General features: G+C 45.0%; 1 protein-coding gene across 2 annotated transcripts in view; it reads right to left on the bottom strand.

Moving 5' to 3' along the window:
• ADCY9 (adenylate cyclase 9) overlaps nt 1–23,731 on the bottom strand; it is a 137,035-nt gene extending 113,304 nt beyond the window's left edge. Inside the window, exons 1-2 of one of the 2 annotated variants that reach the window (XM_082857258.1) lie at nt 23,683–23,731; nt 17,404–19,139 (exon numbers count right to left, since the gene is read on the bottom strand). In XM_082857258.1, coding sequence (XP_082713384.1) covers nt 17,404–19,096 — 1,693 coding nt within the window. In that variant the 5' untranslated portion in view covers nt 19,097–19,139; nt 23,683–23,731. Of the gene's footprint in view, nt 1–17,403; nt 19,140–19,431; nt 19,671–23,682 lie in introns of those variants that run through there. The other variant, XM_082857257.1, reaches the window with a different exon arrangement.
• Between the last annotated feature and the right edge of the window lie 364 nt (nt 23,732–24,095).

Raw genomic sequence — 24,095 nt, 5'->3', positions numbered from 1 at the left:
AATGGAAATGAAGATTCTGAATGTCTGACTTCTATCTCTCCCAAGAGGCTGCAGCAGCACCATCCACCGCATCCCCCTCTGCCCTGCAGAGACAAACTACGAAATCTCAATCTCCAATCGCACTGCCTTGTACTACGATACATTCCAATTAATTGTCAGTGTTAGTTAATGTTAGTCTTCGAGGTTTCTGTGTTTTCTATAACAGCTTTTTTGAGATACGATTCACATACCATACAATTCATCCATTTATAGTATACAATTCAGTGATATTTAGTATATTCACAGAGTTGTACAACCATCACCACAATCAATTTCAGAACATTTTCACTGCCTCAAAAAGAAACCCCATACCCATAAGCAGTCACCCTCCTTTTCCCTTCAATTCCCCCAGCCTGAGGCAACCACTAATTTATTTTCTGTTTCTATGCATTTGCCTGTTCTGGACACTTGATATCCTTTAATATGCAGCCTTTTGTGTCTGGCTTCTTTCACTGAGCAGGATGTTTGGGAGCTTCATCCACATGGTAGTGTGTGTCAGTGCTTCATTCCTTTTTATGGCTGAACAGTATTCCATCTAACGACAGACCACATTTGTTTATCTGTTCAGCACTGGATGGACATCTGGATTGTTTCCACCTTGTGGCTGTTACGACGAATAACGTTTTCTGGTTTTCTGGGTGCACACCTGGAGTGGACTGCTGGGTCACAAGGTAATGCTGTTTGACCTTCTGAGGAGCCGCCAGGCTGCTCCCGCCCCGACAGGGGGCTCCACCTCACACCCCACCAGCACGATGGGTGTAGTCTGGGGGAGTTTCGAGACAAGGACCACGGTTTATTCGTCCTCGTATCCTCAATCCCTACCAGGCCCTCAAAAACTTTGTTTAATGAATGAATGTGAACAAATGTGGCTTAAAAAAGAAAAAGCAAAATGTAGCCCAGCAGCAGAGTAACAGGCGCTTTCAAGGATGGTTCCTCCCTGGCGGGATCCTGACACAGGCTACACACTCCCTCTGTGCCCTGGAGGAGGTGCCCCCACTTACCTGCAGCTTTACCTCCCAACCCGCAGGCTCGAAGAATATCCTAGCAGAAGGCAAATGACATCTGCTGCAACCCCGTGGGCCCGAGGGCTGCCTCACAGTGTGGGCTCATCCACTCATGGGCATTGTAACCCAGCTGCCCTACAGGGCGTTCCAAGCTGCCCACAAGGGCAACTTCTCAGGGGGACCAATAAACACACCTTGGGGGGGGCGGGCGACACCACTCCCCAGAGTGGGGGCTGAGGTAGCACTGGAGCATCCCACCCACTCTACCTTCTCAGCACACGGCCTCCACCATCATCTTCGTCGCCACAGAGGGACCCTGCCTCTTCCTTTGCCCCAAAGGAGGAAGAGTAGTTTTCTGATTAGAGACTCACTTTTCTCCTCTTCTACCCTGAACAGTACTGACACTTAATATCGCTGACATGTTCACATACTTCTTCTTGTTTTAACTACATAAAAACAAATAAAAATGAACTATGAACCAGTGACCTTGTTTGGGAGCTGAGCACTGTCGGTAGCCAATGTTTTTTTAGAAAAACGTTCTATATTAAGGTCGCACCGTGGGAACACTGCTAGCCATGGATAGTATCCCACATCCCTGTGCTCGAAGGACAGTTAACAAGTGGAGAGTGTCCGGACGGCACGGGAGGCCCCCGGCTCACTAGCCCCACGGAAACCAGAGGGGAAGCCTAATTTTACCACACTGTATTTAGACAGTTTGGATTCATTTGAACAAGAAAGTTCCTAGAGCTGCTCGGGGCTTTTTTTTTTTTTTTTTTTTTGGTCAATATTTAATTAGCACTTTTTTAAAGCTTGCCCTAGATAACAACTGTTTATCTAACATACAATTCCAAAGTTGCCAAATCCAATGCCAGCCCAGAGGGGACAGCCAAAACCCATATGTTTATCAAAAAGAAAAGGTCTCTAAACATGTTATATCTACATGATAGTTCTTTTCCTAATCGTAATACCACTCCAACTTACAGGGAACAAAGTCATTATTTCAATCAGGATACATCATTCATAGCTACCTATTATGAGCTTGGCTCTCAACTGAGAGGACATTTGCTGAAACATCTGATTGCCAGATGTGACTAACAACAGGGTCCTTCTTACAAGTTTCTCATTTTAAAAAGTGGCAGAGGTTTGTCCAAAAGTTAAATATAGAGTTACTCTATGACCCAGCAATTCTACTCCTAGGCATATACCCCAAACAACTGAAAACATGTACTCAAAAAAAAAAAAAAAAAGAAGGTTCACAGCAGCACTATTCACAATAGTCAAAAGGTGGAAATAGCTTAAATATCCATGAGCAGACGAATGGATAAACAAAATGTGGTCCATCCACACAATGGAGTAGTATTCAGCCATAAAAAGAAATGAAGTTCCAATACATGCTACAACATGGATGAACCTTGAAAATATTATGCTAAGTGAAAGAAGCCAGACACAAAAGGTCCCATATGATCTATTCACACGAAATATCCAGCGTAGGCAAATGCATGGAGACGGAGAGTAGATTAGTGATTGTCAGGTGCTGGGAAGAAGGAGGAATGGGGAGAGACTGCTTAACAGATATGGGGTTTTCATCTGGGGCCATGAAAATGTGCTGGAATTAGAGGCTGTACAACACTGTGAATGTACTAAATGCCAATGAATTGGTAACTTTAAAATGGTTAATTTTATGTAATGTGAATTTCACATCAATTTTTTAAAAAGTGAACAGAACATCAGGAAAGTGTTGGATTACAGCAAGGAGGTGGGTGGCAGAGCAGAGCCCTTAAAAAGTTCTCCATGTGGTAGGAGAAGCCCAGCGTCAGTTTATAAAAGCAATTAGGGCAGCATCACCAGGCCTGTAGTTTAGACTGGGAGCCAGTCAGGTTCAGATCAATCCTAAGTCCCTACCCAAGGACTTTCCATGACAGTCTTACAAAGACTATCGTTAAGACATGTTGACCCCTGATCCCAGACGCTGGGCGAGCAGCTCAGGATGCCCCGTGGAGAAGTATGAACTGAGCACCTGACACATGAAAATACATTTTTCTTTATCTGTAAAAGGGGGGAAGCGGGAATTCAAGTGCTGCGTTCACAGTCATAAATCAGCCATAAAATTTATTAACATCTCTTCAGAGAGATGAATGCACCTTCCTTCCACCAGACACAAAATCATGAACAGCAGTGACTACGTCCTCACCCTGCTCTATTTTTCTGCGCAGCCCCAGTGCTGTGAAACACTGTGTCTAGCTTCTCATGTATCTGGTTTTACAGTCTCCCTTATCACAATCCCCATCCCGATCCCCCTGTGCCTGGAGCTCACGGCAGGGGGAGAAGCACATGCAAACGGCAGGTGAGCACCAAAGACGAAAGGTGAGTTGTCTGGATAGGAGGGAAGCCTGCATCTGACTCCCTCCTTGACTCTCAGTGGTGGGGACCTGACACTAGAGCACCCACTCCCGCTGTGCCCCCCCACCACCGCTTTCTCACAGCTGCTGGGGAGGGCGGGTACCATCCATTGCATGGGTTTCAACACTTGAGAAACAGGTTGGGGGGAGGGGGCAGGCTGAAAACCAACATCCGCTAAACACCTACCACGCACCAGGCACTCTTACATGCCCCATCCCATTTGATCAGAACCAGAACCCCTCAGGTTAGGCGACACGCTTTCCTAAAGAGAAAAATGATGCACACATGGCGTTTATTAACATGTTAACTACTAGACAATTAAGACATTGACAACCCATCCTCTTAAGAATTGAATCTACCTTAATTTTTAACCTCAGAGAACAGTCTTACTAAACCAGAAGGCCGAAGCCTCCATAGGCTTGACAGACACAGGAATGTAACCTGCAGCGTGAGGAGCGAGCACAGATCAGGTAACTTCGGAGTCGCCTGGGCCTGCACTGGGCGCCTGGCACCTGGCCAGGCCCTTCAGGAAGAACAGACCTTCCTAAAACAGCAACCACAGACTAGCACCATACTAAAGGCTGGACGACTAAATTTGGGGGCTGCAAACCCATGCACACCTTCAGCTTAAACCAAAGAGGAAGAAATAAGGCCTCTCCTTCCTTGGCAGGGTATTAGAGGATGCCCAACGCACACACTTCCTATACAATCAGCTATTCTTAGCAGATCGTTCTTGGGGAAGTCTGCAAAGTACTTTCCCAAAATTCTGGTAAATTTCAACAACAATCAATACTTCCCAAATTTAACATTCACGTTTTAGCTTTATAATACAACGAGTTATAGAATGAATTGTTAATGAATTCTAATTAATTCATCATTAGTTATAGAATCTATAATTCCCATTTTCCATCTCTACACACTCAAAAGAAACCTACTTCAGTCTTGTGGAAAACATGCTACATTTACTAAGACACAGATTTGATTCAAATTTCCCTTTCTCCTCCCCCTTAAAAATATAATAAAAATAACTGTCATAACATCTTACTCATCTGAACTCAGTACCTAGCAACTTATTCAGAACATAGCTGACAACCAAAAACTTGCACAAAGACGGAACTCTTAGTCTCTTTAATGAAACTATATCTGCAAGGTTAATGAGCTTGGTTATTTGGGGGTTTTTTTATGGAGTAAAGTGAAAACCAGGAGCAAACCTGTTATAGGAAAGCATACACTGATAGCTACATAAGCTGATAGCAAGACAGCAAGCAGAAAAAGTATTTAAAAACATAAGAACTGGAAAAACAATAATCTTGGTTTATTTAAAATAAAGCAAAAAGTCCGATTTTTATAGTCAAATTGCTATATCAATAAAAGCCAAATAACAAGCAATAAAAATAACTGAGTCAACAAGAAAATTAAATTTTATTTGGCATATTTCATTTTTATGAAGGTAAAAAGTGTTTTATACATTTCAGAAACACAAAACCAAATGTTTAAACTGCTTAACCAGGAAAACATCTGATTGACTAAAGGGGGAAATCCTGAGCTCTTCAGAAAACTTGACAAATCCAGAAAGACTTATTAATACTATATTTGATATTTATATCTAACAACGTATCAAGTGAGGCTGGTTTCAAAGTCAACCACATGCTACTCCCAAAGCTGTCTATTCAGGAACTGGTTGGGAGAAAGGAAGGGGATCAGAGAATTTAATATTTAATCAACATGGATCAAGCTTAGAAAAGAGAACAGCTGTTAAAAAAAAAAACTAAACTGATTATGTGAAACTACAATTCAGTATTAAATCTCATTTAATCATGTCTCTCAGGAAAACTTCTAAACACTAGTGAAAATGAAATAGCCATATTTTAGTCAAGTTATATTATTAAATAATAAAAGATTTTTTATCATTTCAATTTATTTTCAAACAATCAGTTTGCTGATTTTGAAAAAAGAATCACTTTTCCATCAACTGATGAATGGATAAACAAAATGTGATCTATCCATACAATGGAATATTATGCAACCAAATAAAGGGATGAAGTACTGATACAGGCTACAACACAGGTAACCTTGAAAACAATATGCTCAGTGAAAGAAATCAGACACAAAAGGCTGCATATTGCATGATTTCATGTGTATGAAACGTCCAGAATAGGCAAATCCACAGAGACAGAAAGTAGATTAGTGGTTGCCAGGGCCTGGGAGGTTTAGGTGGAAATGGGAAGTGAGTGCTAATGGGTACAGAGGTTCATTTGGGGGTGATAAAAATGTTCTAAGATTGATTATGGTGATGTGCACACATCTGTCAATATACTAAAAATCACTGAATTGCATACTTTAACTGGTACAGTATGTGAATTATATGTCAAAAAGAGCTGTTATTTAAAAAAGAAAAGCTTAAAATCAGCCACTCTAAGAACCTTGTTCATATTCCTTGTTCAGGAAAGTTCCACACACCATAACCAATGTTGTTGAAAGAAACAGAAACCTTAGCGCAAACTGGAACACCTCCAGGGGAGTATATGGAATTGGAAATTTAATAGCTACTAAATAAAGTAACATCATGACTAGAGCTATGAAAGCAAACATTTGCATTTGAACTTCAAATGGCAGAGGGACAAAGTTGTTATCTTAGAATCATCAGCTCTGAAAGTGTTCATAAATCACAATTTCTTTCAGGAGCCAGAAAGAACACAGAGTTAATCAAGTTATTCCAGCTGAGAAAGTCACTATGAAATGTGTGTTAGAGACCAGAAAAATCCTTTGAAATGTTTTGTTTGCATGGTGTTCCAAAAGTTTTTAACCTCCTGCAATTACTGACACACTGAGTCAGTCGCCTTAGCTGGTAGAAAACATATGACTCCAACGGGCTGTGAATAACAGTTTCTCTGAGGGAAGCTACAGTTTCACAAGTTGGGCCTTTGTTGAGGTGAAATTCTCTCTCAGGTCAGATGACATATGTACCCAGAGTCAACGCTGTCTTTCAGAACAAAGTAGAGTGTTTTTCCTTTTCACTTTGTTTCTCCAGCCATGCAAATCACAGAAAATGTTATATTACTTTCCATGAGCTGCTTTGCTATGCTTCGCTATTTGTAAGAAAGGATAAGAAAACCATTCAATTTCTTTCATAAATCCTTTACAATTAAATCCAAGGGTTTCCTTTTATCATTTGGTGACCTCTAATTCCTAATTAAGAGGCCTAAGCTAGACACTTTCCAGGTGTATTAATTTGGGGGCTACTAAAGTCACACTAACTACACAGTAAATACATAGGACCCTGGCATACTAACTATACAGTCAGCAGATCCAGGAACTCACCGTCAGGAGCAAGTGAGTCTTTTATTAACGGAATAATCAGTAAGAACATTATTAATCCAGTATTTGCTCTGTCCTGCCAGTGAAAAACTTGCCAACACAAGTGAAATTCATCTTACTGGCAACTAACCTTCCAATCTCTCTCCAAAGTAATGTTCAAACAGAAACTGAAGCACATTTTTTTAATTTAATCACTTCACATTTTCTCCAAGCCATTTCAAAAGTAGTTCTCAAACTTTCAAAATAAAATGGGTTTCCTCTAATGATACCCTGGCTTTATATAACAAATGTGATTTTAAAAATGTGTAAATTATACTTCTATAACTCCATCTTATTTACTTATATTTAAAGGAAGTAAAGAATCCTTTAGAACATTAAGAATTTCACCATGCCCCGCAATTTAGCGGTTAGGTAAATCTGAGTTTCCATGTGCTAAATTTATCTAAATAAGGGTTCACAGTTTAAACGAATGAAGAAGAAACCAGTTTTTCATATGAAGAACGCGTACTATGTTCCAGTCACAGAAGCTCAGCTATTCTTAGAGAAGGGTGGGGGATTTAAAGCGCATCTAGTTCAAACTTTACGTTTTACAAACAGGAAGAAACTGAGACAGAGAGATTAAATTATTTTCCCGAAAGTGTTTAACTAGTTAGTGGAGAAAACATCTCAAGATGAAAAGCTAATCTACTGAACAAATTTATTTTTTCAAACAATAATTCTATAAAAGTACTTTTCTTTCAGAACATCACCCTTCCCTGGTTTTAGACAGCTCATTCACAAAACAAAAATTAACATTAATGAACACAAGAAGCATTTCTCATGGGGAAAAGAACTCGTTTATGAAGTTACAGAATGCAGTATAATCCACACTTGAGACGTTAACACTTAATAGGGCAGAACTAAATCAATGCGCAATAGTCTCTTTCACTTAAAATGTCAAAGTTTTAACGGGATATTGTATGTTGATATCCATAAACAAGAATATAAATCACCTGCATGTGGGTTTTCTTCCTCTCTACAAACTACGTGGTAAAAAACCAAAGTTAATATTTCCCATACAATTCAAACACAAATATAAATATCTAAAAGCTGATTTCAGTAGCACATTTTTCTTTGGGAGAAAAAAAAATGAACGGAATTTAATAGCATTACATAAAAATCCTGGAAATTATGCACAAAGATTATGCTGGAGCTTTGCCGAAAAAAGGGTATGCTGGCTTTCCATGTGCATAAATTATAATCAAATAGGAATTGTAAGGAGCTACAGCATTATTAAAGATAAATATACTTCCTGAAATCTCCGTTTTAAAAAGCTTAAAAATGATTGCGTAAACTAAGCCATTCAACCCCATATTTCCTGAACCCTAAATAAACACTTGGGTTTTCAATCCTCTGAGTTCCTGCCCGGCGGCCTTCCCCGAAGAACTCAGGAGCCCGGGAGCCCGGGACTGCCCACTGTCCCACACGCATGGGCCCATTTCACACTCCCGGGCACTCTCCCCTCTCCTTCCCTAAGTTCTTTAATGATCCTACCAGTAGCCTCTATTTAATTAACCACTCAACTATTCCTGGAAAACCAGTTGTTGCCTTCCCTCTCCTTTCTGGTTTGTTCCATGTAAATGTCTGGGTTGTGGTTATTCATTCATTCATTCATGTCACAAATATTGAGCATCTGCTATATGCCAGCTATGTTTCTGGCACTAGGAATACAGCAGTAAATAAAATGTGCAAACATTCCTGCTCTCAAGACACATTCCAGTGGGGTGGAGACAGATCAGAAACAAAATAAGTAAGTCAAATGCACATTATACAAGACAGAAAGGAGAGTGGCAGGGCAGTCATTCCAGGAATCACTATTCAGAACAAGGTTCCTGTGAAGGGGATTCCTGAAGTTGGGCCTCCTGGAACCCTTCACAGCTGTCCTGGGGGATGGGGCTCGACGGGCTGGGGGCACACTTCAGTCTGCAAACAAGTGATCTACATTTTGGTCTAGGATTTCTTTCATTTCTTTCATTTTATTGTTCTTTATCCTTATTTACCAACATTCACAGGCACCTGTCCCTCAACAGGCATTAGTGGGAAGATACCAGAGACAGATATGCTGCATTGCTCTATAATTGTCAATTGTAAGAATGTAAATTAAAGCTTCTGAGGAGCTTGAAAAAGCACAAACCATTTGTTCAGCAGTGCTCTTTCTTCATACAAACATGCATATAGTGTTAATTTTCTTTTCAAAAAAGAGGGTAAACCTTACCTCAGTCTCGCTAAACAAACATACCAGACAAACAGAATTAATGAGATTTTAATGCCTATAATTTCTCTACTCCATAAAAATGTTACTCGATGAGTACAAACACTGCCAGTTTGTATGAAAAGGATTCAGGGGCCAACTGGAAAGGGTTCTCAGGGCCCAAGACAGGACAATCTGAGCATCAAAAAAAAGAAAAATGATATCTGTAATGGAGGGAAATACACCAAAGAAGCTAAAATCCAAGAGTTTATATTGATTCTTGAAAAAAGCCACTGGTCACCTTCACAAGATGTTAAGAAACCAACTCAGCCTGAAACCTGGAGGATAACGGGAAAGAATCAAGGAAATAGTACACAAACTTCTCAACATACACAGTCCCCAAGATCCTAAGATTTCACAATGGCTGAGATAAAAACGTGCCTGAAAACATTGAACAGGAAAGAGCTGAACGAAGAAAGGTATAGGTTTTTTTCTGTTGTTGCTGCTACTAAGAAAACTGTCCCCACTTTCAGTAACGCTATTTGGTGAATCTAATCTCTACGGAGGGTTACTATGTGCCGAGTACTTTTCTAAGTACTTAATATTATTTTCTCTTTTAATCCTTAAAACAATTTCTATGAAGCGGGGACCAATGTTTTCTAATACAGTCCTTTGGGATTAAATATTGGCTCCACCGCTTAGTAGCTTCTTCTAGCTGTGTGATCATTGCAAGTTACTTAACCTCTCTGTGCTTCAGTTCCCTCACCTATAAAATGGAGATAGTAAGTCTCCCTATCTCCAGCCCTTTTTGTATAGAGCATTTGTTTAGGTGATTATTTGATTAATGTCTACTTTCCCTTCTAGGCTGTAGGGTCTAAGAGGGCACAGAGCTCTATCTCCAGAACCTAGTCCAGGCCTCACAAATAGTAGAAACTCACTTGATACTTATTTAATAAATAAATGAGTTTACAGCAGAATACAGTAGAGCTGAATAACTAACTACTCTGGTGTAAACGTCGTCCAATATCTCCAGAGTCCCAAAGCTAAAGATTTTCCCATAATTTCTCAACTATCAAGGGTCACATCATCTTAAGCACCTCTAAGCTCTGGGGACCAGAAGCAGCCCAAGAACAATACTGCCTAAACTCCCTAGAGTTTTTCAGTAAAGAAGCTACCAAACCTGGCAGCTACAGTTTAACTAGGGCAAGTTATTGGTGTTCTGTATTTTGGACACTTGCCCTTTTTCATTCGAGAAACTGACACAATCACAGTCCCTGGTGTGTTCTGGGTTTCAGTACCCAGTTATGCAAGATGTGCACCAAACAGAGTGCCGGAAAAAAGAAACACCCTTGAGTGCAGTACAAAACGTGACTCCCCAGGCAGAAGAGTTGGTTATTATTTATTGAACGCCTGTTGCAATCAAGTCACTATGCTAATAAGTGCTTTACTTGAATAATCATCTCGTTTGAGTCTCCCAACAGGCCTCTGACGGAGGAGCTATCATTCCTAGCTTGCCCAAGGTTCCACAGTTCAGAAATGAGAAATGAATCCAAATGTATGGGAAACCAAAACCCACGCACAGGACCGCTATACTATTCTGCCACAGGGGGAGCCCGGCAAAAATAAATCAAAAAACAAAGTTGACAGTCTTCATCCTGACCCCTCAACACCAGCAGCAGAGATCTGGCAGAATCACAAAGGATTTTTTTGAGAAAAAGGAAATGTATGAACTGAAGTCACTTGCTACTTCCACAATAAATGTCACACGTCTATCCTAATTCCAGTGTGAACTGTCCCATCTACATGAGAATGTGTGTTTGAGGAGTAGGTACAAAACCCTCACTCTTCCTATCTTACCATTTAGGGAAGCAGTTCTGAAAGTGCGGTGTGCAGACCCCCATGGGTCCCTAAGACTTCTACAGGGTATCTGTGAGATCAAAACTATTTTCATAATAACACTAAGACATTATTTGCCTTTCTCAGTGTTGACATTGGCCTTGATGGTACAAAAGCAAAGGTGGTTAAGACTGCTGGTGCCTGACTAAACTGTGCTAGTCATCAGTGAGCTCTGTCTCACCACACACTTGCAGAAGGAAAAAACGGTCATTTGCACTTAAGAATGTCCTCTGATGAAGCAGTAAAATCGAATAATTGTGTTAAATCTTGAGTGTGTGTCCCTTTAACGTTCTGTGGGATGACATGGGAACAGCACCGCCCAGAGCACTGACGTGATTGGTTGTCACCAAAAGCATCTGCACACCTGTTTGGGCTGCAAGCTGAACTAGCTGCTTTTTTGATGGAACATCGTTTATACTTGACCCACAGACAGACTATGGTCACTCAGACTTGAGTATCTGGCAGACCGTTCCTGAAAAATGAATGAAATGAGTCTGTCGCTTCAAGGAAAACAACTGACAGTATTTGTTGCCAAGGATGAAACTCAAACTTTCAAGTGAAAACCAGAATTTTGGAAAGCTTTTATCTGCCACTGTGAAGCTGACATCGTCCCTATATTTAAAGACTTCGCTTCTGTCAACATTTGGAAGATCTGCATAACTCAAGAAACCATAATTTTCCAAATGACCAATACATGACGTTAGAAAATCACACCCGGGGAAAGGTTCGTTTAAAAATCCAACGGGGGCTTCCCTGGTGGCGCAGTGGTTGAGAGTCCACCTGCCGATGCAGGGGACACGGGTTCGTGCCCCGGTCTGGGAAGATCCCACATGCCACGGATCAGCTGGGCCCGTGAGCCATGGCCGCTGAGCCTGCGCGTCTGGAGCCTGTGCTCCGCAACGGGAGAGGCCACAACAGTGAGAGGCCCGCGTACTGCAAAAAAAAAAAAAAAAAAAATCCAACGGGGTTTTGATAGCAGACGAAAAAACTGATTAGTAGGATTTCAGATTCCATATTGCAACTAACCCTTAAGAAACTACCACTTCTTGGATGTTGGTACAGTATCAAAGAAAAACATCCACAATTGTCTAAAACAGCTATCAAAATGCTCCTCCACTTTCCAATTATATATCTCTGAGAGCCAGATTTTCCACACATTCTTCAACATAGTGCAACAGACTGAAGGCCAAAGCAGTTAAGAAAATCCAGCTGACAGGCTTAAAAATGGCTAAATGGCTAACATGGTAAATATTTATTATGTGTGTATGTGGAATGACTATACTCTCACAATATCGAAATCCAAACAGAAATACCAATTAAGTCACCAATCAACAGAGAGACGAAAATTTAAGCACATGTGCACACACGATAGAAAATACACTGTGTTCTTTTCAAGATTATTATTCCACAGCAAAGTACATAGGCGACACTAACCAGTAAGTAGAAATACTATTATTATTTGAAGGCTGGCTAGTAAATGAGAACCCCGAAATTTCTTTACTTATTCTATTTGCTTCTTTTTAATTTTTCCTTCTTAGTTATTCTACCTGAAAAGATTATCCTCCCTGCTTCATTCCACCTGAAATTCAGGGAACCATTCCCTTAACTTTCTTTGCCAAAGGCTAATTCTACTCAAAAGCTGGTCCTCAGAATTAACAGCTTGGGGGGGGGGGTACCTCCCTGGTGGCGCAGTGGTTAAGAATCCGCCTGCTAATGCAGGGGACACGGATTCGAGCCCAGGTCCGGGAAGATCCCACATGCCGCGGAGCACGGGTGCACTAAGCCTGTGTGCCACAGTACTGAGCCTGCGCTCTAGAGCCCCTGAGCCACAACTACTGAAGCCTGCGCACCTGGAGCCCGTGCTCCGCAACAAGAGAAGCCACCACAAGGAGAAGCGCACACCGCAACGAAGAGTAGCCCCCGCTCACCGCAACTCAGAGAAAGCCCGCGTACAGCCATCCATCCATCCATCCATCAATCAATAAATATTAAAAAAAAAAAGAATTAACAGCTGTGTGCTCCTCTGGAAGCCACATAATTTGGTCTGAAGGAGCCTGAATAAACGGTCATCGGGGGCTGCCTGAGCACCGACTCCACAGCTGTTTGTCGTCTCCGATCCCAGATGTCAAGCCAAATTTTCTGCTTCATCTTATCTCTGCCCCTTGCTACTCGAGAGGCTGTTTCGACGTGCACAAGCGAGTCCGTGCAAGGACGCAGGTGAGCAGGGAGTTTCTCTTCAACATGACTTAAGAGCGGACACCAAGCGGTCAGCTGTGGGCAAGCACTACCGTGGCAAGCGTTACAAGCTATCCAAGCTACCAGTTGAAGCCAGGGGTGCATTTGAGCAAGCAAACTGCACCCTAAACTAGTGTGTAGCCAGGGCTCCTAGCTGTAGCTGGCAGGGAACCAGGGAGCCCAGACTTCCAGTTTGGGACAGCTGCTGGCAAAAGCTGAAGCGCCAAGTATGTCTGTCCACTGTCAGTTTGAGGAGTGGCCCCAGACAGGGGCTAGACAGGGACTCTTCCAAGTGCCACCCATCAGCACATGGTGAAGGGCTCGGTCACTGAGGTGGCCAGTGGGTAACCATCTCTATCAATGCACATCAACAGATCTTTTCCCGAGCTAAAAGCTTGGTTTGGGGGGGAAGTCTTGTTTTGTTTCTGCACCTAACAATGCAGTAGCCTCGACATTCCCTTCTACAAATACATGAGTGTTGGTGTCGATTTGGAATGACTGTGCACCTTCGTTTTATCTTCCTAGTATTTAAGAGAAAATATGACTATATTTTCTGACAGTTTCACTTTCTTTGTGACTCTCTACCTATGAAAGGAAAAACTAACAGTTCTAGACAACACTCCTCACCTTTTTGCTTGTGGCCCAAGACAGAACGGAACAGCCAGTACCCTCATGGGCCCGGTGGTATGTCCCAAATAGTGTGAAAGGATCCTTCTTCCCATCACTCAAATCAGACTATTTCTTCCTAATCTTTAATAATAATTGCCCCTCACTTTCTGGATCATTTCCAAAATCCTAGTCCTGTGCTGAAAATTCTTTCAACCTTCTCTCTAAGTGATTGGGCACCCTCTCTAAAATTTCACACACAAACTTTATCTTTTACTTGTTTATTGTCTGATCATCCTTTTAGAACAGAATCACCACGAGGGCAGAAACTTTGGTGTTTTGTTCACTGCTGTATCCCCAGCACCTAGAAATGTGCCCAAAACAAAATAAATTATCTGTTGAATGAATGAATGGACAAGCCAGGGGCTCCTGGCCTATTTCATATTCTACAACTTGATTCTGCATTTTCCATTCACACCACAGAAACTTCAAAGGCCTCTCACCCATGACTGATGTCAAACTGTCCCCATGTCAATTCCAGAAACTTGAAAAGCCATTTCCGGTTCAAAGAATCAAGCCCCTTGCCTGCCCCCGTCATCTGTTTAAATACGGTTATAAATCCAATCCAGCTGATCTTACTGCTGCTCACATCTATCCCCTCATCTCCACTACCACTGCTGTTACCTTGGTCTAAGCCACTATTGCCTCTGCCTGGGATTTACTGAAACAGCTCACTAATCACCAACTCACATTCCCTAGAACTGAAAGAGTAAACTTTCTCAAATTGCAAATCAGATCACCTAAGCTTCCTGCTCAAAGCCCATCAGTGGCTACCCATTACCTACAGGATGGAATCCAAACTCCTTCCCAGGTAATCGCAGTCTTCCTTGTCCTGATGAACTACTTAAACTGCCCAGTCCACCAAGAAACGTAACCCCAAGCCTTTGCCCACGCTTCCTCCTCTGCACCGAATGTCCTTCTTTTATCCACTGGAAAGCCACTGCTCGACCTCAAGACCCCCCAGGTGCGTGCACCTCTCTACTGTATTCCCACCTCTGGACTCGACGATGTTTATACCCTCGAGCTCCCCCAAGTCACAAACCATCACGACTCCACCTGTGCGTCTATGGGGCCAGGCGCCGTGAAAGCACAACAAAGATGTTCTCGGGGTGAGTGAATGTGCAGAAATGATGAAATCCACTTCCCACAAAGCCTGTTCAGACAAATTACAGAGCGGCAGCTTTCTTTCACACTGCCAGGCTAGTGCTGGAATCCCCAGTTTATTCAATGGATATTCATTTCTACAGAATCCTCTACTGGTTATTTTTAACCCCAAGATCAGAAAAGGGGACAAAAGGACAAAACTGCCAACACTGCGTAGAGAAAAATATCTGCCACAAACCCAAAGATGGGCTAAAAGGAATCTTATGTATATAACCTTAGCCCTCTGTATGAAAAGGGTCTTCTACAAACTATGCTATCATCTCAACTGAGCAGATTTGTACAATGTCAGGAAAATTGAACTGTGCAGTTTCAAAAAAGGTCAGGAAGTTGTGTAGACATCCTCTATTACTGGGGTCCCGTCCAGAGGTTTTCAAAATGTGCTGAATAAAGCAAAAATCATGGTCTCAGGGAAACTGTTAAAGGAAAGAATATCATACCAAAAAATCACTGGTTAAGCTAAGCCTTCTATCCTTCCCCATATCCCATCCAGTGCTAAAACTTTTCCTTATAAATATACAGTGTACACAAATTTAAAGAAAAGGTTAATTTACGAAATTTACACTATGTGAGTTTTTCCTAAAAATCAACAAACTCATTCTGGCTTTTCTTTTTTTTTTTTTTGGTCAGTGTCTTTGAGACCTTTGATCTGTAAGTTGAAAATAAAATTACACATAAATTAACAAAAATGGGTATTGCCAAAGAATCAAAGACCTGGCAATTTCCAGACATACTTAATGATTACATCTGTTTTTATTTTTGAAATTCAAGTAATACACTGTTCAAAGCACCACTTACAAAACTGCTATCATTGTCATACTTAATCTAATGTAGTACAGCGCTGCTCCATTCTCTGGAATCTGTCCCACAACCCTTGAGGACAGAGCCTGAGAAACTCAGATCCCAAAGGTGCCAAAATGTCAAGCAGGGATTACATCCGCACCCCACTCCACTGGCACCTCCAGATTCCAGAGCAAGAGACACCCTCCTGCAAAGGAAGACACTTGTCACAGCAGAATCTCTTAAGCGAAATACAAAGTATAGTTTCTGACCTCATCAATGTAGCCTTGCAAGCTCTTGAGGCAGAGAGAATTATGAAGTGAAAATATATTTCTACTCTACCCACAAATTCTTCAACTGTTGGCAAAATTAACAGAATAAAGAAAAATTAGGATAAGAATAAAGCACCCTCACCAGATAATAGATAAGTAAATGACATGGAACTCCGATCACAAGCAGAGAAAGAAAATATCAACTGAGCACACGGGACTGTGTCAAGGCTGACAATTTACCCAGGCCCTCAAACTCAATCACTTACCAGGGCTGATTTACACTATTACTTCTCCTGTCTCTGATTTAAGCTGTTACTTCTCCTTCTGAGGATTCCATTCCCTGGGGCTTTTCACTGTGTAATTATGCAACGTGGGGGCACCACAAAACACAATACAGCTTTACAAATGTTGGCTTTTTAAAAATTAATGTTATTTTCTCTACATACTTCCAAAATAGATGTTCCCCTCAATCCAGAAGACTTTAGTAAAATATAAGGACAATTTTAAAAAAGGATGGGAGAGGATGTTATTTAGAATTCTTACTTTTGATCCCACTTACTTATACATCATTTCCCAGACCTCAAAGATTTTTGCCCTAAGTGAAAATAAAAGAAAAATAAAATAAAAGAAGCAGCTCAGTGAAAACATAAAGAATAGCAGTAAGGAGCTTAAGACAGGGACACATCTGAGGGGTTGGGGGAGGGGGTCTAAACTTTCAAATCACCTGGTGGTCTGAGAAGTTCAATATTCTAAAATGCTGCAGTCTATAAGGTAAGACAAATACCATGATAAGAAAGCATTGTTAAATAAATGAAAGCTGAAAATGCAAACATTTTAAAAAAAGAGATCTAGGCAAAAGGCAGTGTGCACTTAAGGGTACATAATTTCATCTAATTCTCAAGGGTCTTGCAGGGCTGAGCCGACTTCCTTATCCCAGCAAAGTGAGGCCCAGAGAGGAGAAAAGTTTTATTCTTCACATTTTTGGAAAAAGGCATAGAAAAACGTTTTGATGGGGCTTCAGGGTGACCAAATGGATCACAAAGGCAATTTCTTATGGTGTTTCAAAGTTTTGACCACTGAAAGGCTCCAATCCCCTTACACTCATCAGACCTGCCCCAGAATCTCAGAAACATTAACAGCCGACTGGCAGGATACATATTGTCAAAGTTCTCCTTCCTTCAAAAAAAGGTGTCATCTATGTCAGCACTGTCAGGGTGTGAACAGATCTGTGATACCTCACTCACTGGGGGAAAAGTCCCACTGGTCCTGAGATGCCCCCATGATAAGGTGTCCGAGAACAACTGATCTGCCTCCAGATGCTGACAGTGGAAAAAGACTGTTTTGTTTTTCCAACACAAATGGGATTGGGGAAGGAGATGACAAGGCAAAGAAATGCACATACCTTTCAACTGGTCAGCAACAACGTTCTGGCCGAGGCGTTCAGTAACCTTCCCATCTTCCATTTCGTACCGGTCATCTAGGTATTTTGCAGTGGCCTCGGAAATGTGAACCTTGCCAGCCACTCCCAGCTGCTCCATGAGATTGGCCAAGTTCACATCATTGGACCACACGTCGAATTTAAACCTCCTCATGCCCAAGATGCCGCACAAGACAGTCCCCGTGTGAACCCCAACGCGCATGTTCACCATCTCTTTCTTCTCTTGGCAGAACTGCTCGATAGCCCTTATCATGCCCAAGCCCATTTCAATGCAGCAGTAGGCATGGTCGGCCCGAGGCTCGGGACACCCGGCCACACAATAGTAGCAGTCTCCCAGAGTGCTGATTTTCTCACACTTGGTCTCCTCGCACAACCGGTCGAAGCGGCCGAACAGATCATTGAGGAGCCCCACCAGGGCATGGGCGGACTTATTGGCACTCATCTTGGTGAAGCCCACAATATCTGCGAATAAAATACTGACTTCTTCGATCTGCTGCATTTTGAATGGGCGGAAGGCAATAGGGGCTTTCTGTATGGAAGACTTTTTCTTCCTGTTCTTGGGGCTGGAGGTGGCATGCCTTTTGACAGAATTCTCGCTCTCCTCGTCCCCCTGCTTCATCAAGTCATCAGCTATGATTCTTGGCATCACAGAATGAATCATCCTCTCTTTCAGCGCTTTTTCCACTTCCAGATCCTTTCCATGCATAATTGACTGGCCCACCTTGAGGAAGGTGCTCCTGGATCTCACCTGGGACATGATGAACAGGTGGATCCCAATGGCGTGAATGCAGACGTGCAGCAGGGCTCGGCTCAGCAGCTCCCAGTGCAGGGCCTCTGCTCCAGGTGAGGGGAAGCAGCCTTTGTCTTGGAAATGATAGCCAAAGGTCTCAAAAAGAACAGAATAGGCCACTCCCAAAATCAAGCTCAAGTACAAAGGTAAGTGCATGACGGTGTAGAGCAAAAAGAGCACTTCAATGCACATGGAAAAGCTCCCCACTTGAGATAAGCAAGTGTCTGTGGGCCTGGCTGCCCGAGTATGATTGAAGCTGTCAACTCGTCCTGAGAAGGGCGTCAAAACCTGAAACTGGGAAGCCAGAGTCAGGGCGAACACCAGGAGGGTAAGAACCAGCGAGGTCCACACGTAATGCCGGGCGTACAGCTTGGTGAAGGTAAACAGAAAAAAGCCCACACACACCACGAGGAAGCACAGAGCAGGGGCTACCATGACAGTCAGTTTGGATCTCATGTGGACCCCAAAATAGATGCTCCAGAGAAGGCAGGCGACGCCAATGTAGAAGAGCGCATACCTGAAGCGGCGCTGGGTCTGCGGGAAGCAGCGCTCCATGCAAGCCTCCTCCAGGTTCATGGAGTCGAATTTGGGGTCCCACCACCGGCTGGAGGCCCTCTCGAACAGCTGAGGCAGCTTCTTTTTCCTGCGCAGGCGGCCTCCGGCGCCCATTCTCCGGGGGACGCCCCCTGAGTCCCCGGAGCTGCTACAGCTGGAGGAGATGCTGTACTTGCAGTGTTTCGGGTGGCTGTTGGAGGACAGCTGCTTGGGGTTGATTTTGACCCTCACGCTGTTGCTGTCTCCGCTGGAGTCACAACTCACCTCGGTGCTGTGGTGCTGCAGCAGCTGTTGGTGGGGCGGGGAAGCCATGTTGCCGAGCGCTCGGAAGCCTCCCGGCCGGGGTCACCGGAACCTATCAGCGAGACAACCAGAGTTACACTGGCATCTGTTCCTGCAGGTACGCACACCTGAAGGCCACGAGCTCTACCGGTTTCCTAAGTGGGGGCCCCGGCGGTCTACTGGGAAAGGCACCGTCTGCTCACAACAACCGGGTAATGTCTGAGCGCCACTCCACCGTCCCCCCTCGAGGCCAACCGCAGCCACCGGGGCCGGACCTGGAACACACGGGGGTCCGAGCGGCGGCCGCCCCCGCGCCCGTCCAGCGCCGCCCGAGCCCGCGGTGCGTTTCCTACGCGCGCACTCGCCTGCTCCGCCGCCGGCTCCGGAGGGAAAGTCCAGCCGAGCCCTCTCACGCCGCGGGCCGCTCTCGCAAACACAGCTCTCCCGGCGGCGGCCGCGGGCCCCTCATGCTGCGCACAGAGCGGCGCCTCGGCCGCTTCAAGGCCGGCGGCCGGACCCCCGCCCCCGCCCCGCGCCCGGCGCCCTCGCGCTCTGCTGCTCCGCTGGCGGCGGGCGGGCTGCGAGGCCCGGCGCAAGTTTGCGGATCCCGTTGGCGCGGCTCGTCTAGCGGGGCCTGACCCGGCCGCACCGCCCCTCCCGGCCTCCGGGGCCAACCCCGCGCCCCGGAGCCGCCGGGCGCCGAGCGCAGGGCGCGGCGGGCGCGGGCCCCTCAGCCGGCGGCCCGTCCGCGGCGCTGCCGCAGAGCCCGCTCCCGGGACGTCCGCCTGCCCACGCCTGGGGCGGCCTCCCGAGCTAGAGATGCCGCCGCGGCCGCAGCCGCAGCCGAGCCCCTCGATGCCGCTGCCTCATGTCGGAAGAGCCGCCGCCGACGCCACCGCCACCATCTCCAGCCCCCTCCCTCTCCCCCTCCCGCTGTCACTGACAGACTCGCGCCCGCGCCGCCCCTCGCCCCGCCACAGCGCGCACGCGCGGCCCGCGCACGCCGCCGCCGGGCCCGGGTACGCGCACAGTGCGCGCGCCGGGACAGCAGGGCTGCGGGACGGGGGCGGGCCGCGCGCTGTGGCGCCGCCCTCCGCCCGAGGCCGCGCTGCGTCCAGGCCGCGGGCTGCAAGCACTGGTTGGGCTGCGGGACAGCGGGCAAGTTGAGAGGCTACCGTTCCCCGCGGCTCGACACCCCCCCAGACCCGCTCCGGGAAACCTAAGGGCATCTGATAGTTAAGGAGCAACTGGGGTGTGACGTTTGGGATATGAAAATGTTTGCCCTCCTGCTCGGCACACCTTGTTTATAAATGAAAGTTTGCAACTATTGCTTGTGCCTAAAGGGAGGGTCCCCTTTCTTCATAAGCAATGAGCAAGTGTCACCCGCGGCCCTAGGCCCTCCCTGAGCGCGTTTGGGGCGACCACCGCAGTGCAATCCGAGCCCCAGCCCCTGCTGGCCCGGCCTGGCGGGCCTCCAGGGCGCGTGGTTGGCCCTAGAAAGTTGGTGACACTGAGAAGCAACTCCTCCAGCCCCAGGGAGAGTTTCCCTTCCCATCCTTGGGTCGTCTCCCCCTCCTCCTGAACAACTGTTTTTCCCTTTCCACAAATGAAGTTTTCAAAGGAGTCTGCTACTCCCGCGGCAGTGTGACAGTGGCCTCTCGAGCATTGTCTGCAATGTGAAGTACAGTCCTCTGCTCCCCAGGGCACCAGTCCTGACCCTTCTCCACACACTTCACAGTACCTCCTGCCAGTCATGGGGGTCTGCGCCCTCCTTGCCTCACCAGGTTTCACTGTTGAATTAGAAAATAAAGTATCAATAAAATGTGGCTTGTCTACAGCATGGAATACTATTCAGCCATAAAGAGGAGTGGTGTGCTGATTCATGTTGCAACCCAGGTGAACCTTGAAAACATGATGCTAAGTGAAAAAAGCCAGTCAGGAAAGACTGCATATTGTATGATTCCATATATATGAAATGTCCAGAATAGGCAAAGCCATAGAGACAGAAAGCAAATTAGTGATTGCCAGGGAGTGGGGGTGATGGGAATGAGGAGGCAGTGCTAGTGGGTGAGGGGCTTCTTTGGCGGGTGATGGAAATGTACCCCAACTAGATGGTGGTGGTCACACAACACTGTGAAAGTACTGAATGCCACTGAACTGTACACTTTAAAATGGTTCAAATGGTCAATTTTATGTTGTGTATTTTACCACAATAAAGAAAAAAGAAAACCAAAAAGTAACACAGTGTCTTTGCCATGGTTTTTCTGCAAAAAGTGCATAACCTCCATCTAATCATGAGAAAACATCAGATGAACCCAAATTGAGAAGTGTTTTTCCAAGTTATTTACCAGTACCCATCCAAAGTGTCAAGGTCATGAAAGACAAGTAAAAGACTGAGAAACTGTCACAAGTCACAGAAAACTAAAGGATACAACAACTCTGGATCGTGATTTGGAACCTGGAACAGAAAAGGCCGTCTTGGGGAAACTTGAATAATTTCTGGAGTTTAGTTAGTGGCGTTGAGTTGTGAGGTGTTAATTTCCTGGTTTGGATCATTGTACTATTGTTATGATTAGGCACGATGTTAACATTAGGGGAAGCTTGGGTGTATGGTATAGGGGAACTCTCTAGTACTTTTTGCAACTTTAAAATTGTTTCAAAATAAACATCATAAAAAGTTAAAAATAAACCTTTATTGAGCTTCAACTATGTGCCAGGCACTCTCACATATTCCATTTTTGCAGATGAAGAAATTTGAGGTTCAGAAGAGCAGAGTGCACGGCACAAGCCAGTCAGTGAGACAAGAATAGGAAACTTACATTGAGCGAATGTGCCAAAAACCACTGGACGCTTTCACTTGTGACCTTTTTGGTCCTTACCACAGCCCTCTGAGGTAGATATCATTGTCCCTATTTTAGAGATGTGAAACTGGGGTTGGAGAGTGACATGTCCAAAGTCAGACAATGGGCTAGGGACAGAGTTCAGATTCAAAACCTGATCAGACTCCTGCAGCCATGAAGCTCTGAGCGGCCCAGGCACCACCCTCTGTGAGCTTCCAGGTGGCCCTGACTCCTCTGTTGACCAACCCAGCTGGACAGGCAGCCCTTGGAGACAGTGCTAACTGTGCACCTGCGAGCTCCCCATTCCTCATCTCCTTCAATAATCTGAAAGATTGCCTATCTGTGCTTTTCCTCCCTTCTGCAAATCATTTCAGTCCTCCCACCACTTCTGGTGACTTTGACATTATAAATCATGTCAGATTTTTAGACACAGGGAATGATCATACCCACCTCCCTCCTTCTCTTTTGTATGTCTTCTAGAAGCAGTTAGGCAGCATTCCCTGCTGTTGAATGTCCTCAATCTCCAGGTTAGGGCGTGAGCCATTCCCTAAACCCTTGGGATTGAGGACGATGTGCCTGGCACTGTGGGTTAGGTCCTGGGTGTACGATGATACACCATCTCTGCCTTTAAGGGGCTTGTAGTAGCTGGGAAAGATGCCAAGGGAAAGGAATGGGTTAAGAAAATGGAATCAAGATCCAAATGAGTCCTGTGTATTGTAATTGGTTGAGGTAGCTCTTATGTCTCCTTTTTTTTTTTTTGGTTTATTTTTTATTGAGGTAACGAGATCTTGATTCAAACCAATCAACTCTATAAGATTTTATGAGGGCTTCCCTGGTGGTGCAGTGGTTAAGAATCCAGCTGCCAATGCAGTGGACACGGGTTCGAGCCCTGGTCCGGAAAGATCCCACATGCTGTGGAGTAGCTAAGCCCATGCGCCACAACTACTGAGCCTGCACTCTAGAGCCCATGCTTCGCAACAAGAGAAGCCACTGCAATGAGAGGCCTGCGCACCGCGACGAAGCCGGCACACTGCTCGCCACAACTAGAGAAAAGCCCGCACACAGCAACGAAGACCCCACGCAGCCAAAAATAAATTAATCATTTAATTTTAGAAAAGATTTTATGAGAGAACCAGGGAAATCTGAACACTGTATTTGATGATTACTAATAAAATATTGTTATAATGGTAAAAAGAAGAGGAAAAAGGGGGAGGAGGGGGAGGAGGGGGAGGGGGAGAAGAAAGAAAGAAAAAGACAATGAAATTAATTAAGCTTGGTGACAGATTACATGTGACGGAGAGTTCTACAAAGGAGGTAACTATATTCTCATTCTCCCCCAGACCTGGAGGGTAGTTGCTGGAGGGCCCTGAGTCCCTTCTTCTCCACCCCCAGCATAAAGGTGCCTGATACCCTGAACGTACAGGGAAGATGCTTTCTCCAACCGTCCAACCCGGGTTGCCACTAGATCTGCCAGGGTTTTCTCTCCATCTGTGATATGTGTAGAACTTCCACCCGGACACAACGTGAATCAGAATGCGTCCATACAAACTACAAAAGCTTTCGGAAAGCCTTGCTGGCCCCATCCTGTCATCCTCGCCCGCCCTCCCACGCATGATCACCCGATCAGTGAGGACCTCTGCTCTGAGCTGCTAGAAGTCACCGGGGTGACAACCGTGACTGGCTCCGTATGGATGGAGCACCACATTATTTTTGGTTGTCAGGTGGGCAACCCTCTTGGAGAAACACCCACTGCTACAAGGGATTCCCCTCTCTTACCTGCTCATGTGTCCCAGGCTTTGATTACAAGCTTTGAGTCCTTTCTTCTTTCAACTGATGAGGGTGAGTTTGTAGGAATCTACCCACATTGTTTTTCACCATTGACTTCCTCCATCCTGTTGGCTGGTGACAAGTCTTGGGCAGCTGCCTTCACGCTGGCAGAAGATCAGATTTCTGGGCAAAACAAAAGAAGATCAATTAGAGAAGATAACCAAAATCCCTTGCAGACTCCTCTATAATCCAGGAGTCTTCAATCTAGTCGTGTATATAGATTCTAAATCCTGCTGTGCCTGGTACATAGCCCAATAACACCTTATTGAACGAATGCATGCGGGAATTAAAAGAGATAAGATGTATGTGGGGGACTTTCCTGGTGGTCCAGTGGCTAAGACTCCGCACTCCCAATGCAGGGG

Source organism: Leucopleurus acutus, assembly GCF_964270905.1.
Source record: "Leucopleurus acutus genome assembly, chromosome: 16".
NCBI classification, from domain to species: Eukaryota; Metazoa; Chordata; class Mammalia; order Artiodactyla; family Delphinidae; genus Leucopleurus; species Leucopleurus acutus.
Note: the sequence above shows the minus strand (reverse complement) of the source record. Positions and strands in the feature narration are given on the sequence as shown.